Here is an 18,766-nt window from a genome sequence, read left to right as displayed (position 1 = left end):
TTCATATCGTGCTTGATGCACAGCCGGTATTGTTTAGTGCAGGGCGCGGACGGGAAATTATGAGGAATACAACGTCCTCTCTTTTCTCTTTTTTCCTCTCCCAGGCAACAAGTGACTTCCAACTTGGTAGTGCAGCTGCGTTGCCAGTTCTTCGTTTTTCATGATTTCATAAAGCTGAACGCCGCGTGTGGATTCGCTGGTTCCAGCCTGCAGTCAGTTTCACCTGCAAATCTCACCATTTTTACCTGATCTAGGATGCAGTAAATATGGAGGCTGAACCCTTTCATCATCCTCCTCAACCAACCACAGCACGTAGTGCGTAGTGTAATCTGTGTAGATCTGTGTGGTATTGTGTGTAGTACAGCGAGTGTAGTATTATGTGCTCTGTGTAGTACAGTGTGTGTAGTGTTGTGTGTTGTGTGCTCTGTGTAGATTTGTGTTTGTAGTACAGTGTGTGTAGTATTATGTGCTCCGTGTAGTACAGTGTGTGTGGTATTGTGTGTAGTTTGCTCTGTGTAGTTTTGTGTTTGTAGTACAGTGTGTGTAGTATTGTGTGTGTAGTACAGTGTGTGTAGTATTGTGTGTGTAGTACAGTTTGTGTAATGTGTGTGTGTAGTACAGTGTGTGTAGTGTTGTTTGTGTAGTAGTGTGTAGTATTGTGTGTGTAGTACAGTGTGTGTAGTATTGTGTGTGTAGTACAGTGTGTGTAGCGTTGTGTGTGTAGTACAGTGTGTGTAGTGTTGTTTGTGTAGTAGTGTGTAGTATTGTGTGTGTAGTACAGTGTGTGTAGTATTGTGTGTGTAGCAGTGTGTGTAGTGTTGTGTGTGTAGTACATTTACATTTACATTTACGGCATTTGGCAGACGCCCTTATCCAGAGCAACTTACAACGTGCTTTCAAGTTACCATCGATGAAGAGATCAATTCCGGTTCACTAGGACCCCAACTATGAATACATCTATTTAATTCACTCTGTTGTAGATTCTGTACACAAAGTTCGACAACAAGAAAATTACAATTTAATCTAAATATTCTCTAAAGAGGAAGGTCTTGAGCTGTCGTTTGAAGGTGCTCAGTGACTGAGCTGTTCTGACCTCGAGGGGAAGTTCATTCCACCACCGAGGGGCCAAGACGGAGAAGAGTCTAGATGAAGTAGTATTGTGTGTGTAGTACAGTGTGTGTAGTGTTGTTTTTGTAGTACAGTGTGTGTAGTATTGTGTTTGAGGTCAAGTGTGTGTAATGTGTGTGTGTTTGTGTAGTATTGTGTGTGTGTGTGTGTGTGTAGCGTTGTGTGTGTAGTACTGTGTGTAATGTGTGTGTGTAGTACAGTGTGTAGTATTGTGTTTGTAGTACAGTGTGTGTAGTATTGTGTGGTTAGTACAGTGTGTGTAATGTGTGTGTAGTACAGTGTGTGTAGTATTGTGTGTGTGTGTAATGTTGTGTGTGTAGTACAGTGTGTGTAGTGTTGTTTGTGTAGTATTGTGTGTGTAGTGTGTGTAGTATTGTGTGTGTGTAGTATTGTGTGTGTAGTATAGTGTGTGTAGTACAGTGTGTGTAGTACAGTGTGTGTAGTATTGTGTGTGTAGTATTGTGTGTGTAGTACAGTGAGTAGAATGACCTCCGTACCCACGTTTGATTCCAGTGGAAGGAGAGGAGAGGGTGGGATCTTCCTCTGTTGATGGAATCTGACGGAACGTCCTGGTTTTGGGTGAAGTGTCTCAGGAGACCCTGGAGGGGATGATGGGACACGTGTGACCCTCACCGGTACCGCAGCGCTGTTCTTGTCAGAGTGACAGGCGTCGTCCCGCGGTTCCTTCCTGACAGCTGCTAATGTCCAAGCGGTAGAAGTCGGAGTGGCAGGTATGAAATTGTGAAGAGGAACCGAGTGAAGCTCGGAACGCTCGGAGATTAATCCCCGCGGAGCGATGAAGCGGAGCCGCGCGCGGAACGTAAAAAGAGCTGAATGTTGAGTTCCTCGCTGCGGATTAAATGTTGTTAACCGGAGCGTCGCGGCTTCCTCCTCACACGGAACCTCGTTCCGCACCGCACCCCCACACACACACGCACACATCCACAACGTTCTAAAGTTCTGAACCCAACTTGTATTGTGCTTCCGTAGCGACAAACCGTGCGGCTGACAAAACATCAGTCAAGCTGCACTGAGGCCTGCGGTTCCGACGGTGACTGTTGCCATGCAGGCGTCAGTGGGGGTTCCGGTTTCCTGGTGCTGATTCCTCCAGGGTGAAGTAAAAAGTGGAACCACATCATTGCAGCATCAGCACCTGGTTCCTTCAAAAGGTCTCTAAAGAATCTCTAAAGAGCAACTACAGAACCGTTTAACTGCAGTAAGCGAAGGACATTGGGATGGAAACTTACTACAGTAGTGAGCGAAGGACGCTGGGACGTTGGGACAAAACCTTTTTACTCTAGTGAGTGAAGGACGCTGGGATGTTGGGATGGAAACTTACTACAGTAGTGAGTGAAGGACGCTGGGATGTTGGGACAGAACAATTTTACTGTACTGAGCGAAGGACAATGGGACGTTGGACCGGAACCATATTACTGTAGTGAGCGAAGGACGCTGGGATGTTGGGATGGAACCATATTACAGTAGTGAGCGAAGGACGCTGGGACAACAGGGCGGAACCTTATTACTATAGTGAGCGAAGGACTCTTGAACGTTGGGACGGAACCATTTTACTATACTGAGTGAAGGACACTGGGACGTTGGGACGGAAGCTTATTACTGTAGTGAGCGAAGGACTCTGGGACGTTGGGATGGAACCATTTTACTATACTGAGTGAAGGACACTGGGACGTTGGGACGGAACCTTATTACTGTAGTGAGCGAATGACGCTGGGATGTTGAAATGGAACCATATTACAGTAGTGAGCAAAGGACGCTGGGACATTGGGGCGGAACCTTATTACTATAGTGAGCGAAGGACTCTTGAACGTTGGGACGGAACCATTTTACTATACTGAGTGAAGGACACTGGGACGTCGGGACGGAAGCTTATTACTGTAGTGAGCGAAGGACTCTGGGACGTTGGGATGGAACCATTTTACTATACTGAGTGAAGGACACTGGGACGTTGGGACGGAACCTTATTACTGTAGTGAGCGAAGGACGCTGGGATGTTGGGACGGAACCTTATTACTGTAGTGAGCGAAGGACGCTGGGACATTGGGGCGGAACCTTATTACTATAGTGAGCGAAGGACTCTTGGACATTGGGACGGAACCATTTTACTATACTGAGTGAAGGACACTGGGACGTTGGGACGGAACCTTATTACTGTAGTGAGCGAAGGACGCTGGGATGTTGGGAAGGAACCTTATTACTGTAGTGAGTGAAGGACTCTGGGACGTTGGGACAGAACCATTTTACTATACTGAGTGAAGGAAACTGGTACGTTGGGACGGAACCCTATTACTGTAGTGAGCGAAGGACGCTGGGACGTTGGGACCGAACCTTTTTACTCTAGTGAGTAGAGGACACTGGGATGTTGGGATGGAACCTTTTTACTGTACTGAGTGAAGGACAATAAGACATTGGGACAGAACCTTTTTTACTGTAGTGAGTGAAGGACGCTGGGACGTTGGGACAGAACAATTTTACTGTACTGAGCGAAGGACAATGGGACGTTGGGACGGAACCTTATTGAGTGAGTGAGCGTTATGTTAAGATCTACAAGAATAATTATTAATGTTATAATTACAGGACACGTTTACTTGTTAGGAACCGCACATATCATGGTGGTCCTGGTTCCATGCGTCCTGTGAGAAATGTGGTCATTTGGAGGAAAGTCGGAGGTCGCTGATGGACGCTGATGAAACGCATCTGGAAATGTCTGGAGAACCGGCCTCTGATCCGTTATCGCTTTCTGTGCATTAATTGCGGTGATTATTCACCGAAAACAGAACCCAAACCGCGGGGCGAACTTTATCTTGTAAATACATTCGCTAAATAATTACCGCTCGCTGTCAGGACTCGGAGACAAATCTCTGCGTGAATGAAAAAACGCTTTAATCATTCAGAATTAAAAAGGAATTTAATCAGTTCATCACGTCTGTGTGAAAATAAGTAAAGTGCAAATATTACACGTTTTTTTTTTTTTTTTTTAAACCAAGGTGAAGCCAGACAGTTCCGGTTTTAATTAAATGCTACATCATTAGAAATCAAATGTATTTATTATTCATATTTTGATATTTACGTCCTTGATAAAAAAAAATTACAGACTTTTAGAAACATTTTTAACAGAACTGGCTTAGGTTACTTTTTCCTGTTGCCAGCACAAGTCGCCTTTAACCCACCTGCACGGTTCCGTTTTGCATGGTTCAGTTTTCTCATTAGGTTGTACCGCTTTATAATTGATTAATTTTTGTAGTGTGTGATTAAATAATATTAATTATTAATTATTAAATAATAATTAATAATTAATTATTAATTATTAAATAATAATACTGTAAGGTCCCTCACGATGAACTGTCTTGCATCTCTATGTTCCTTTTGTTGTTCTGCTGTCTGAGCAACGGTGACTGTCCCTCCAGTTACTGTTAACCGAACAGCTGAGAGCTGACCTTCTGATCATGACCAGGGAACCCTGCAGATGTTGGACTTCTGAAGAGGCGAGATGTCTGCTGCTCCAGGTCTCGCGGTGAAAATCAGTTTCTGTTTTCCTCGTCAAAAACAGCAAATCGGTAAACTTCAGTCACGGTACAGAAAAATTCGAGAACTCCTCCATCCATCCATCCGTCCATCTGTCGTCATCTCCAAACCACCAGAAACGCTCCAATCTCCACAGAAACACTCCGTTCTGGGAGGGAACCATCGTGAGCGTTCTTACTTTCTCCGGTTCAGAATAGAACATTTGGCCGACACCCTGATCCAGAGCGACTTACAACGTGCTTCCATGTGACCATGGATGAAGTGATCAGTTCTGGTTCACTAGGACCCCCAACTATGAATACAATCTTTTTATTCACTTTGTTCTAGTTTCTATACAGACGTCAGACAAGAAGAAGGTTACAAGTTCATCTAAATATTCTCTAAAGAGGAAGGTCTTCTCTAAAGTGTGAAGGTGCTCAGTGACTGAGCTGTTCTGACCTCGAGGGGAAGTTCATTCCACCACCGAGGGGCCGAGACGGAGAAGAGTCTAGATGAGCGTCTTCCTTTTACCTTCAGAGATGGAGGGACCGGGCGAGCAGTACTGGAGGCTCGGAGTATACGAGGTGCAGTGTGAGGTGTAATAAGGGCTGTGAGGTAGGATGGTGCTACTCCATGTCTGGCTTTGTAGGCCAGCATCAGTATTTTGAACCTGATGCGTGCAGCTACTGGGAGCCAGTGGAGGGAGCGTAGCAGAGGGGCGGTGTGGGAGAACTTGGGAAGGTTGAAGATCAGTCGTGCTGCTGCATTTTGTATGAGTTGTAGAGGTCGGTTGGTACGTAGAGGTAGACCAGCTAGAAGGGAGTTACAGTGGTCCAGTCGTGAGATTACTAAGGACTGGACCAGGATCTGGTGGCCTGGGTTGACAGATAAGGACGGATGTTCTTCAGTAAAGTGGTGGGATGCTGTGTTCCACCTGCCTGTTCTGAAGTGGTCAGATATACCTCATCAAAGAAAGTATGTGCTCTGTATAGAACAAAAGGCCCTCAGGAACCGACGTCCGCTTCATTATAGCTGCAGTCATGTTCTCCCATACTGACCAGAACCTGGGACTTGTCAGCACGTGGTCTGGAACGGGCGTGTTCTCATTGTTCCTATGAGAATGGAGTGGAAGGTTCTTGTTCTGCAGGCCGCCTGTCGCCTTCATTCATCACCACTAGATGGGTGGTTTCATTTTGCCAGTGACTGGAACCGAGTGCGGCTCGGATCGATGCTCTCCGCCGTGATGGATCCTCCGCCGCCGCCCCGGTCCACCGCGGGTCCGCGTAGCTGTCAGCAGCCGGGCTGCCAATCACGCGTCCGCTGCAGAGTTCATGAATAAAATATAAAAGTACAAGTTTTCTTAACTGCGGAACGTCCGGAACGTTCCTGATTAATGAAGTAACCTGCAGCGCTCAGCATTGCCAGAAGTGTTTTTGTCCCGTTTAATAAAGTTAAAAGCCAAAGACCCCCCACATTCAGCTAATGCATTCAGAAGGTGATCAATACACAATTTAACCAGCGGTGGCATTAATCAGGGACGCGGTTCCCACAACATCATCACTCCAGCGGCCCCCGCGTGGCAGGGGCGGAGCCCGGCGTTTTTAAACACCTTCCAGAAACATCTGCAGATGATGGCTTCCTGTCTGCTTGCTGAGGGGCTGCGACTCGCCAGCTGTCCATATAAAAAAACAGCGGTCAGGTGTGACTCCAGGCGCCTTCCCATCATGCATCATGCCTCAGGCGCGCCCGTCTGGAAGCAGACGGGGCCGATGTGGGCGTTTATCTGGCCGCGCGTGGGCAGACGTGGCTGCGCGGGCTGAGTTTACTCTCCGACTGTGCGTTGCATCGCTAATGCGTGATGTGTAACGGCAGCCATTTTTTACTGAGATGAGGAATTAGCTTCAGCGGCAGAACAGTCAATAAAAGGGGCGCGTTTGCACTCAGGTCATGGATAAAAGTTTGACGTGGTGGTCCTGGGCTTGTTTTTGGCTGGTAATTGCGCGAGGAAATGAAAGAAAATTGCGTTGAGAAGAGGAACGCGGCTCTTAAAAAGTCATTATCATACCAAATTGGATAATGTTCCACTAAAGAGGCCGACTAAGTCAGCGCCGTCGATACCGTCTCCTCTTTCAAGCCCTGGGAGGAGGAGGAGGAGGAGGATGGGGAGGAGGAGGATTGGCCACAAAACTTTCCACTCCACCACTTCCCGTCAACTAGCTGCACAAGGAATCCAGTAGAACCCGTAGAACCTGGGGCCGCTGGAGCAGGTGTAGAGCGAGCGGGAGGACGTTCGAATAAACTCCTCGGTTCCTCACTTGCCCCTCAGATACCTGCACACCTTCTCGAGCAGCTTTTATGACAATCTAAACGTCAGTGGTTCTTTCAGGCTGATTCAGTAGAATTAATTCCAGATTGTTCATGTCTAATTACAGGATCCGTGCAGGATCATTTTCCCGCTGGTGACATTCACGGCCCTCGTGGTCTCGTGACTGTACCGTCTTCTGGTTTTACGTTTGGCTCGGAACTGTTTTCTTTGTGTGTGTGTGTGTGTGTGTGTGTGTGTGCGCGCCACAGAAGGAACAGCACAGCACTTTCAGTGAGTCCCTTTGTTTAATTTTAGGTAAGCTGATGTATTGGAACTGTTGAGCGTCTGGAGTTTCCTCCTCCGCCGCCATTGATTGCGAATGGAAACGTGATCGGGTGGCAGCGCGCAGCCTGGCTTTAACCTTGATTCTTCTTCCTTCTTCCTTCCCGCTTCCTGCTTCTTGCCTTTGGCTGCTTTGGAATCAGTGCTTTTGGAATTACAGCCTGAATCTTGCAAGGTTTTTAAAATTAATTTCTGGCTGCAGTGATAATGATATTACTGATTTATTTGTGGGTTTACATTAGGGTTATTCCTTAAATTTAATTTGTTCTTGATTAACTTGCACAATGTTCTCTTGAGAGTAAGCTGGAGCACTGTCAGGCGACTAGAATCCTGTAATCTGGAACCATCATGCAGATCGCAGGGCAGGGGTCATGATGTAGATCAATTTAGAACTGGTCACATGGTCAGAAGTGGGTGGAGCTTGAGATCTGGTGCCCCTGCTGGTGGTCTCCATGCATTTCAGTGAGGACATTTTCAGGGTATTTTTACATTTTAGTTTTTTTGCCAAACTTGCAATTTTCATGAATTGTGTGATCAGTGTCTTGCTGTGAACGAGTTTAAAGGAACCTTCTTCATAAGTAAACTTTCAGCCCTGCAGGAGAGTTCAGGGTGGTCACAAGGTTGTCCGTCCTCTGGAAGTTCACGCATTCTGCAGTATGTGTTCCTACACACATCTTCCGAGTGCATCTGCATGTTTTCATTGCCATGCTGCTAATTACGAAGCTCCAGGAAGAGGTTCTATGAGCCGGAACTCTGCATTGGGGCTTCTGGAGAAAAGGCCTTTATATATACGCCCAGTGCCAGAACAACGAGCAGGACTCAGAAAGTGCAGTTTGAAAGAAAATCCTTGGGAAAGCGGCCCACAATAAGATCAAGAGGCCGGTCCATCTGTCGCCTTTTACACGGCTCTTAATTAGCCCTGCAGCGAGTCCCTGCAACTCTACAGCAAGATTACGAAGTCTGAGGCCACCGTCATTCTGCAAATATTGCCAAGGTCTGTGGTGTCTGGAACCAAGACTTCGCCAGCAGATGCTGTCCTCCTAGTCTCCAAGGATTGGACTTCCATTCTATTTGATTTTCAACTCCTTGTGTTTCTCAAGCTATTTTTGAACCTTTCTTACCTGTGTGTCAATATTCTCCTGCTGAAGGAGCACACTGCCTTCTGGGAATTCCGTTCCAGCTGGGACACTTACTGGGACAGCCGGGTACTGAAAATGAAAGTGACGTGATTGTCATTGTGAGACGCTGCAGCACAGCACACAGTGACACGGTGAAACGTGTCCTCTGTATTTAACCATCACCCTTGGTGACAGTGGGCACCATGACAGGCGCCCGGGGAGCAATGTGTGGGGACGGTACCTTCGTCAAGGGGACCTCAATGTCACCTTGGTGGCTCGGGTATTGGGAGATCTGGATACTGGGAGGGCTGGGAAGGCCGGGTTTTGAAAGACCCGGGAACAGAAAGAGCCGGCCACTGAGAGTGCCGGGCAGTGGGAGAGCTGGGTACTGGGAGAGCTGGGTACTGGGAGAGCCGGGCACTGGGAGAGATGTGTACTGGGAGAGCTGGGTACTGGGAGAGATGTGTACTGGGAGAGATGTGTACTGGGAGAGCTGGGTACTGGGAGAGCTGGGTACTGGGAGAGCCGTATACCGGGAGAGCCGGGCACTGGGAGAGATGTGTACTGGGAGAGCTGGGTACTGGGAGAGCTGGGTACTGGGAGAGATGTGTACTGGGAGAGCTGGGTACTGGGAGAGATGTGTACTGGGAGAGCTGGGTACTGGGAGAGCTGGGTACTGGGAGAGATGTGTACTGGGAGAGCTGGGTACTGGGAGAGATGTGTACTGGGAGAGCTGGGTACTGGGAGAGCTGGGTACTGGGAGAGATGTGTACTGGGAGAGCTGGGTACTGGGAGAGATGTGTACTGGGAGAGCTGGGTACTGGGAGAGCTGGGTACTGGGAGAGCCGTATACCGGGAGAGCCGGGCACTGGGAGAGATGTGTACTGGGAGAGCTGGGTACTGGGAGAGCTGGGTACTGGGAGAGATGTGTACTGGGAGAGCTGGGTACTGGGAGAGCTGGGTACTGGGAGAGATGTGTACTGGGAGAGCTGGGTACTGGGAGAGCTGGGTACTGGGAGAGATGTGTACTGGGAGAGATGTGTACTGGGAGAGCTGGGTACTTGGGGAGCTGGGTACTGGGAGCTGAGTACTGGGAGAGATGTGTACTGGGAGAGCTGGGTACTGGGAGAGCTGGGTACTGGGAGAGCTGGGTACTGGGAGAGCTGGGTACTGGGAGAGCCGGGCACTGGGAGAGCTGGGTACGGGGAGAGCCGGGCACGGGAGAGCTGGGTACTGGGAGAGATGTGTACTGGGAGAGCTGGGTACTGGGAGAGCTGGGTACTGGGAGAGATGTGTACTGGGAGAGCTGGGTACTGGGAGAGCTGGGTACTGGGAGAGATGTGTACTGGGAGAGCTGGGTACTGGGAGAGCTGGGTACTGGGAGAGATGTGTACTGGGAGAGATGTGTACTGGGAGAGCTGGGTACTTGGGGAGCTGGGTACTGGGAGCTGAGTACTGGGAGAGATGTGTACTGGGAGAGCTGGGTACTGGGAGAGCTGGGTACTGGGAGAGCTGGGTACTGGGAGAGCTGGGTACTGGGAGAGCCGGGCACTGGGAGAGCTGGGTACGGGGAGAGCCGGGCACGGGAGAGCTGGGTACTGGGAGAGAGGTTTTTTTGAGAGACTCCACTGTGAAGCTCAATGCTGAATTTTCAGTGAATGTAAAGAAAAATCCATATGAGAGCCGAGTATCGACCTGAGGATGTAAACATCTTAAGATGCAGCTGTACCTGTTAATCCAGAGACAGCAGACTAAAGAGTGGCAATTATCCTCATTCATGAGCAGGATTATCATATTTCTATTCACACAGTACTATACAGTCATGGCGCTTCAGAATGTATTTTATGCCAGCTAGTTTTTCCCACTGAGCTCCTTGTTTGGCTGTTGCTGACCCCTCAGGACGTGTGAAAAATGAAGCAGATGTGAAGTTTTGAAGACATGCGAAGATGTGAGACACGTCGTTTCCCATTACAGTGATATCTGAGATGTTACTGTACTTCACCACACTGCTGCACCCTCCACTGTACACCCGGCGCCTCAGACCTCCACCTACTTTCATCTTCAGACACCACTCATCTCCTTCCAACACAGACACGTTGCTCTGCTGCTTATGGCAACAAAACACTCAGATGCTTCTTTAGAGAATTTTCATCGTGTGAGCTGGTTTCCCCGGATCCTCCAGAGACCCAGAAGATTAAAGTTGCACAGAAGGTGACAATGTTTTATTTTCTGGTATTGATTTTTGATGTCACTACCGAGCCCAGGATGGTGGCAGTGCATTTACATTTACGGCATTTACCAGACATCCTTATCCAGAGTGACTTACAATCAGTAGTTACAGGGACAGTTCCCCCTGGAGACACTCAGGGTTAAGTGTCTCAGGGACACGATGGTAGTAAGTGGGGTTTGAACCTGGGTCTTCTGGTTCATAGGTGACATATATTATTACGATACAGCATATTAGAGTAACAGAAATACGTGTATAACGCAGGTTAAACGTCTGAAGGAGTTCCGCGGTTTATATTCCCGTCAGCAGACGTCTTGGTGCCGGAGATGGAAGGTGGCGGGAACAGAGCTCATTAGCATCGGCCTCGTCGTGTCGGGACCGATCATTAAAACAACAGCAACGGTGGCGTTTAAAATAAATACAAGAGTCCAAAGCAGCACAGATGTCACTGCAGACATTTCTGTGTGTGTGTGTGTGTGTGTGTGTGTGTGTGTGTCCCTGCTGCAAGGCGGGACGTGTAGGAGATTTTCTGTAGCTCCTGGTGTGATGGTTGAATGAAGGTAATTTAAACATCTCCCCGCCTCCCTCCCTGCTTCTCGCCTCTCCGTGTCTTGCCATCACTGCGGCTCGTCTCGGCGGCTGCCGCTGCTTAGCAGTCCGTCCGCACGCCGGCCCCTTCAGTCTCGGGACAAACAGATGAAAATGGCCGCGAGCTCCGCCAGCACCACTGATTTAAAAGGCGAAGGACGGTTCCTGATTACTGAGACGCGTGGCATTGTCGCGTTCACTATTCAATGTGCCAAATATCTGCTCATGTTGGTAGTAGGGGGAATACAGGCTCCTCCCCTTTTCAGGTTTCATTTAGAAAAACAGAATTAAAGTTCATCTTCAGAAATACTTGCACACCAACAAAAAGCCCTGGGTGGCCAGTAAATCCCGACTTGAGGGTTTTAGGACCTCCAGAGTGCGTCGTGGATTATGCGTGTCTTCTGAGATGATGATGACGGCGAGGAAATTGGATTACATTGCTGGAGCTGCTCGGGTATAAAGGTCCCCAAATTACAACCCAGTTAAAATGTCACATGCCTAGCTGAGACACCTACAAGCAGAGGGTGTGTGTTTGAGTGTGTGTGTGTGTGTGTGAGGCTCCAGTTTTCCTCGTTTACTCCGTAACGCCGCCTCCGCTCTCAGCACCCGCTTCCTGCAGTGTTTCATGAAGAGAGAGGTGTGGAGAGATGTCAGGCCTGAACTCACAACTCCACTATCACACACACACACACACACACACACACAGCTTACTGCATTGCACTAGCAGTGATCCTTTTTCATGAGTGGAGCTCAGGTACATGTAGATCTGTCAGAAAAATGGGTTTAGTGCTGCAGCTGCTGCTCCGGGTTCCTCAGGTTCCCGTGTTCATCGCAGAGAAGATGAGATCTCTAACTGTTATTATACATCTTGAGGTCTTTGGAACATACGTACAATATCGCTTCCACCACTTGTTGCCGCATGATCCATGATGGTTGTTATGTGGGTTCTACGCAGCAGCTTCGTGGTAGAAGGTTTCTTCAGATCCATCAGTCTGTTAAGGTCTCGGTTTTCTTTTCTCTCTTTCTCTCCTGTAGGTAGGTTCCTCAGTTCTTCCTCCATGACTGTGGGCCGTAACAGGGACCTCAGAGGAGACAGTAAGACCTAAAAACACCCCGCTGAGCCACTTCTGTCCCTGGAACCGCTCTTCGTCTTTCTGTTTTACATTCGAATTAGAGTTTTCTGTCAGTTTTATGACTGAAGGTAGTGAGATGAACAGAGCCATAAACTGTCATCATTATTCACCATTAGCATGGTGCTGTGAGATGGAGAGGAATTTCGTTCTTGACGTGGCTCCTCTGATTCTGTAGATTGTTGGGACGACCACTGGGAGATCTCTCGCGGTCTGATTTCTCAGTTCATCCGAGTTCTGCAGCGTTCCCTGGAAAACGGGATATTTTTACACACCACATTTAGGCTTGTCCCAGACTGAGAGCCCCAGGTCCCCTTAAGTTGCTCATTTTGGTTAAGTAGGACCCTCTCTGTGGGGACGTCTTGTGTCTGACACAACAGCGGTTTGTGTTAAATAAAATGGCTGTAGGGTTTGACTTTGATTCCACTTGCCCTCCTTTGTGGTGCCACCAGTGTAAAGATGTAGGACAGCAGCTTGACACCAGGCAACTTGGCTCTTTTTCGAGGAAACGTCTCCATCTGGGCGCACTTGACACCTGGCAGTGTGGTGTCCTTCCGGTGGAATGACCGCCTTCAGATGCGAGGAGTTTTTTTGGCTGCAGTGCGGGTCGGAGGCGGAAGATCAGCCGTGAGAGTCTGAGGGACGTTCATGCTACCCACAACATCTCCGTAGTTCCGTCAGCTTCAAAATAACGAAACATTTATGGCATTTACCAGACGCCCTTATCCAGAGCGACTTACAATCAGTAGTTACAGGGACAGTCCCCCTGGAGACACTCAGTGTTAAGTGTCTTGCTCAGGGACACAATGGTAGTAAGTGGGATTTGAACCTGGGTCTTCTGGTTCATAGGAGAGTGTTTTACCCACTAGGCTACTACCACCCTATAAACGACACGAAGCGCAAATTTACTTTAAAAAGGAACTCCAATCATTTCCCCAGGATCCCCAGACAGGAAGTGATTTCGGTTTCCATTGCAGGAGTGAGAATGATGTGCAGCTACACAAGCCGTTAGTCCTCATTAGGACTCATTAAGGGCCGCGTAATGGAGACGGGGTCTCCCCAGAACCGGCCGGCGGGGCCACCCAGAATCACGGGGCCCGCCGTGCGGCGCGCCGTAAAGCTAATTGTGCACGTGTGCAGCGGGATGGAGATTCGTCAGCGCCCCAACGCAGCTGCGCGGAAGCCGCCCGAGTTCAGCCGCTGGGCGCCGCTGATCAATATGCATGAGCATGAATATTCACGATGGGGAGTCGCCGCGTTTTTACACGCAACAAAACGGACGCTTTGTCTCATGCAAAAACTCCAGGCCGTCGGTGCATCACGCAGCTCGCACGTGTTCTCCTGCCCGTGACATTAGGAACCCTGTAAACAGTGACGCCGGCAAGCACAATCGAGACGGGGTCTCCCCAGAAACGGGCGGCGGGGCCACCCAGAATCACAGGGCTTTGAAGGGCAGTCCCCGTAATCAGCAGGTTGCCGGTTCGAATCCCGATCCGCCAAGGTGCCACTGAGGTGCCGCTGAGCAAAGCACCGTCCCCACACACTGCTCCCCGGGCGCCTGTCATGGCCGCCCACTGCTCACTCAGGGTGATGGTTAAATGCAGAGGACACATTTCACTGTGTGCACTGTGCTGTGCTGCTGTGTATCACATGTGACAATCACTTCACTTTCAAGCACAAGAAGGAGAAATTGTCCTGCTGAATTTCGTCCTATTTCCATATTTTATCACCCGAACTGGAGGTGAAGGGGGACGTCGGGACGCGTCGGGTTCTAAAAGCGGCCCGTTTAACCTCGCGGTTACGCCGACACCTGCCGCCGAGTCGCGGCTCCTGTGTGGATAGAAAACTGGTTTCGGCCGGATCAGAATCTCCCCTTCTTCTCCCAACATTCGCTCACACGTCGATTATGAACGTGGCGCGGCAGAAGAAATGCGGTGTTTTCGGTGGCGATTATTGATGCATTCGCACGCCGGTTAATGGTGCGGATACGACTTTTTAATATGCTGGCAGACGAGGCGCTGAAGGCGAGCGCGTTCTAATTCTGCGAGGCGGCCCGTTATTAATATGAATATTTCAGCCTCCCAAGACGCCAGCCGCGCCGGCCTGGTCCAGATGGAGCCGGTTTGGGGCCCCGAGCGCCGGGCCCCGGCTCCCTCCAGCCCGACTCGGGCCTGCGAGCCGCGCCCGTGTCTGACATGTTGTTTGGCTTCGGCGTCAACAGCGGCCGAGCGCCGGAGTCCCTCCAGATTTCCCCTGTCCAGCGGTCCACTAAGCATCCATTTTACTGCTCGCGGTGACACCGGCGCGTATATCAGGCGCTTGGCAGCTCACCAGCCCTCCATGTTTCAGCCATTTGTTACGGCCAGCCAGGAGTATACTGCCCGGCCATCACTCTCGCACGACATCTTTTATAGCCTGTCCCCGTGCGTGTGTGTGTGTGTGTGTGTGTGAGAGCGTCTGCATGTTTAAAGGAAGCGAACGTCTGGCCCACATTCCTCCGTCAGCCCGTAATGGCTCCAGCTGAGGTGACAGCAGGTGGATCTCCAGCGTCTGCTCTGGTTTCTTGCCGTCGTACTGTTCCTGCCACCCAGGGGGCAGTAGAGACGAGGAGAACATCCTTCAAAAGCCCAACAGAAGTAGGACTGCGTTCCGTCGAACGAACGCACTGATTCCGGTGCACAAAGATGCCTGTAACACTGCGGGATCAGTGGTGATGTTCTCCAATCTCCAGTCTTTAACAGCAGAGGAAGAACAAGCCGGGGTTCTTGTGTGTTCTCCTGACCGTACGTTGCCATGTTCAAGGACGACAAATGCAAATGTCCCCAGACGTTCTTGTTCATGCACAGATGTCAAAGGAGGCGTTGAGCGCCAGTGAGAACAAGTCCCACGATTCATTGTGAGGGTGGAGGAGGTGAGCGAGACCCTGACCTGCCTTTTCATTTAACCCCGCCTTCATGCAGGCTCCTTCCTGTAAGGCAATTTAGCAACAACTGACCACATTATCAAGGGCGTGGAACTGACTCTTCCTTCACAGACCCACCTGATGTTCTCCACACTATAATGACTGTGTGTGTGTGTGTGTGTGTGTGTGTGTGTGTGTGTGTGTGTGTGTGTGGTATTAAATCAGTGCTCAGGAAGAGGAAGCCCGTCTCTGTTGCCTGGCTTGACGTTTCATTTGAATCTCATCAGAAAGTCTCAATTAGGACCTGAATCGTGTCAGTAAACAAATGAGGACAAATGAGTGTAAATAAGCTAAAACGACGTTCTTAAGAGGCAATTAACAGGACAGATTGCTTATGATATTATCGCTTATGTAGATTGAGTGCCAGAAGAATGGATTGGCTCATAAAAAACGGCATTTGTGGCGAGTTCACTAAGAGTACACCGTGACATTGTGTTCAGAAGGACAGGCAATCAATCTGCGTGTGTGTGTGTGTGTGTGTGTGTGTGAGTGAGACGGGAGGCGGATCTTTTGCTGACAGACCAGTCAGGGCTGTAATCAGTTTATACATGTGGGCTCACAAGTTCAATAAATGAGGATCTCTGGGAAAAGGTCGCTTGCTTTTGTAATTTAATCAAAAAAAGGTGCAGCTGGAGTCCTTCGGTCCCCAGAAGGCGCCGACTGTATAAACGAAGATACTTTTCACCAGATCCTGTTTTATGATTGACGATTACAAGAACCTATGAACCTATATGAAGGCTTGCATTGTTGCATGGAATTGCAATTATTCTCGTTCCTGATGTGGGGCTCGGATGTGGATCCACTGCATGGGATTATCCGGCCCGTTTCTCCGGGAGATTTGAACAGGAACCATGTGCTCTATCAGCAGGTGACTTCTGGAATCTGCTGCAGGGACCACTGGAAGTTCTGGACAAGTATGGATGCATTATAACATGCATTATATACAGGAAATTCCTGGCTGGAAGGAAGGCTGTGTGCAGTGGAGAACTGTGTTAAATTTAAGATGGTTCTACCGGTCCCGGTGCATCTGTCACACGGTCCCCCAGAGGGCCACCATGACGGCATCATCAGGATGTCGTGTCTTTCTGGAGAAGAATCCGTTCCGCCCGTAGAAATCCACATGGGTACCAGCGGAGGGCGGTCGTTTCTCGGGGGACTACCTGGACGTGCGTCGGAGCCGCTGCCGTCCACTCAGCCGTCAGCGTCCCGCGTCCCACTCCGACCGGCTGAAGGCGGAATCAGCCTCCGTATCACTCCGCCGCCGCTGGGACTCTCCGACATGAAAGCTGTAGGGTTTTTTTCCCCCCCCGCGGGGCAGATCCGCGCCCCTCTTCTACAGTCACGCCTGCTTTACTGTATCTACAGTAATTATTGACGTGTGTTATCGAGGCCACATGACTACAGCGCTGCCTGTCATCAAATCAAAATGTGGTTCCATTTAATTTCACAGCCGGACAAAGAAAGGCATTATGGTCCCTTATTAGGACCACGACCAGATCACGACCAGGTTGACGGAAAATGTTCCATCTTTATAAAAAACACGTACATTACTAACATTTAGTCTGAAACAAATTAGTCTGTTATGGACGTCAGTAATGTCCCAGTAATGTCCCAGTATTGTCCGACGTCATTAACCAAATGCTCATGGGACATAAATGGGCTGATGTTTCCCATTCTGTGTGTAGATGGTGTAAAAAGTACCGATCGCCGCTGCTGCACAATAAAACGGCTCACTAATAACAATAATAATAATAACAATAATGACATCTTACTGAAACACATTCACAGTGTCCCTGGCGTTTTTGCCCATAAAGTGTAAACGACTCTGTGTCTGTAATGAATAATCAGTTTGTGTGTTGAGTCTGTAGCCATAATGCACGTCTGTAATGCAGGTTTTGCGCCCTCGTGCCACCAGGCGCTGTCACCAGACACTTTCTCCTTTTTTCCCAACGGTTACTGTTGTACCCCAGAACCTCGTCTGGTCACCTGCTAACGGCGCTTTATAATGAGCAGGAGTCTGATGTAGTCACACGAACATGATGCTGTGTCTCCTCCCTCCGTCCCTCTAGTGGATGGGGGAGATGGTGTGGGGATGGAGAACATGGAGGCCGTTTTTGGGACTACACTGTGCTACACTGGTTGATGGAGAAGTTTTGGGTTTAGTTCGGGTGATGTAGGTGTAGGTGTGGGCTTTGTTTGGTGGAGGAGGGAGTGGTAGATAGCTGCGCCGGTTGGTGGAGAGTGGGCCGGCGTGGGCTGGAAGGCTTCTCAGGTGGATGCTGGAGTGTGTGGAGGGGTCTTGAGACGTGTCGGAGTGGCTTTGTGAAGATCGTGTGATGGACTGAAGTGCTGATTAACATGTTGTGTGTTCACCGCTCTGGGATGAACCTCCTGCAGATGGAGGACGTGCCTACTGAACCTTCATACTTACCCATGAGCAGCAGGAATGCTAAACAATCTGGTCTGATGTTCAGTCGCGAAGGCTGCAGGTAACATCCCACCCATGCAGATGTACTAATTAGCATTTCTATTTCATGTTGACTGTAGATTCTCCGTAATTACAGATGCAGCACGCAGTAATAACGCGTCTAGAGAGTAATTACTTCACGTAAGACGCAGACCGGGAGTCCGATGCATTCATTTCTCTTAATGGAGCCGGAATAACCGCTCGTTATTTTGAGGCCCGAGTGGACGCGCCGTCACAACTTCTTTAACTTTTAAAAATTAAAAAATTCGTTTATTTTCGTCTCCACGGCGGCTAATAAGGACGAGCGTGGCTCTGCACCGCGGCCTTCGTTTTCTGCTCCGGGCCGACAGCGGAATCTCTCATATCCTTCACGTTAGTTGATTCCCAGCGTCCGCGGTAAAGCGGGTCTGCGGGTTCGGCGTCTTCATGTCTGGATTACGATGCCGGTGCCGTCAATGTTCCTCAAGTCCAACAGCTGCACTGGAGCCTTCCTGGCGAATCCGAGCTCGGCAGCGATGAGCGGCTGTAATTCCTCCCAACACGCAAAGCTCCTCCGCTGATGGAATAATTAACACACGACGGAAACAAAGTGCTTCATGCGTCTTAAACGGATCGGGCTGAAGAACTGAGTGGGCGGATACAAGCCGATCCGAGTGTTTATACACGAAGTACATTTTTAATGGAATGCTGCTCACGTCCTGGACTTTCCTGACGCTGAAAATTTTTTCCACAGCAACTTACAGTCATAGGTTACAGGGACAGTCCCCCCCTGGAGACACTCGGGGTTAAGAGTCCTGCTCAGGGACACGATGGTAGTAAGTGTGATTTGAACCTGGGTCTTCTGGTTCACAGGCGAGTGTGTTACCCGCTAGGCTACTACCACCCAGTAGTTACAGGGACAGTCCCCCCCTGGAGACACTCAGGGATAAGAGTCCTGCTCAGGGACACAATGGTAGTAAGTGGGGTTTGAACCTGGG

At 49.5% G+C, this 18,766-nt stretch overlaps 1 protein-coding gene across 1 annotated transcript in view; it reads left to right on the top strand.

Moving 5' to 3' along the window:
* LOC114802175 (synergin gamma-like) overlaps positions 1 to 17,465 on the top strand; it is a 70,438-nt gene extending 52,973 nt beyond the window's left edge. The window contains exons 11-12 of the mRNA XM_029000877.1: positions 12,266 to 12,325; positions 17,392 to 17,465. Coding sequence (XP_028856710.1) covers positions 12,266 to 12,325; positions 17,392 to 17,465 — 134 coding nt within the window. The remainder of the gene's footprint in view (positions 1 to 12,265; positions 12,326 to 17,391) is intronic.
* Positions 17,466 to 18,766: the final 1,301 nt, after the last annotated feature.

Source organism: Denticeps clupeoides, chromosome 13 (genome assembly GCF_900700375.1).
Source record: "Denticeps clupeoides chromosome 13, fDenClu1.1, whole genome shotgun sequence".
Lineage (NCBI taxonomy): Eukaryota > Metazoa > Chordata > Actinopteri > Clupeiformes > Denticipitidae > Denticeps > Denticeps clupeoides.
The sequence above is the reverse complement of the archived record's forward strand: the minus strand, read 5'-3'. Positions and strand labels throughout refer to the sequence as shown.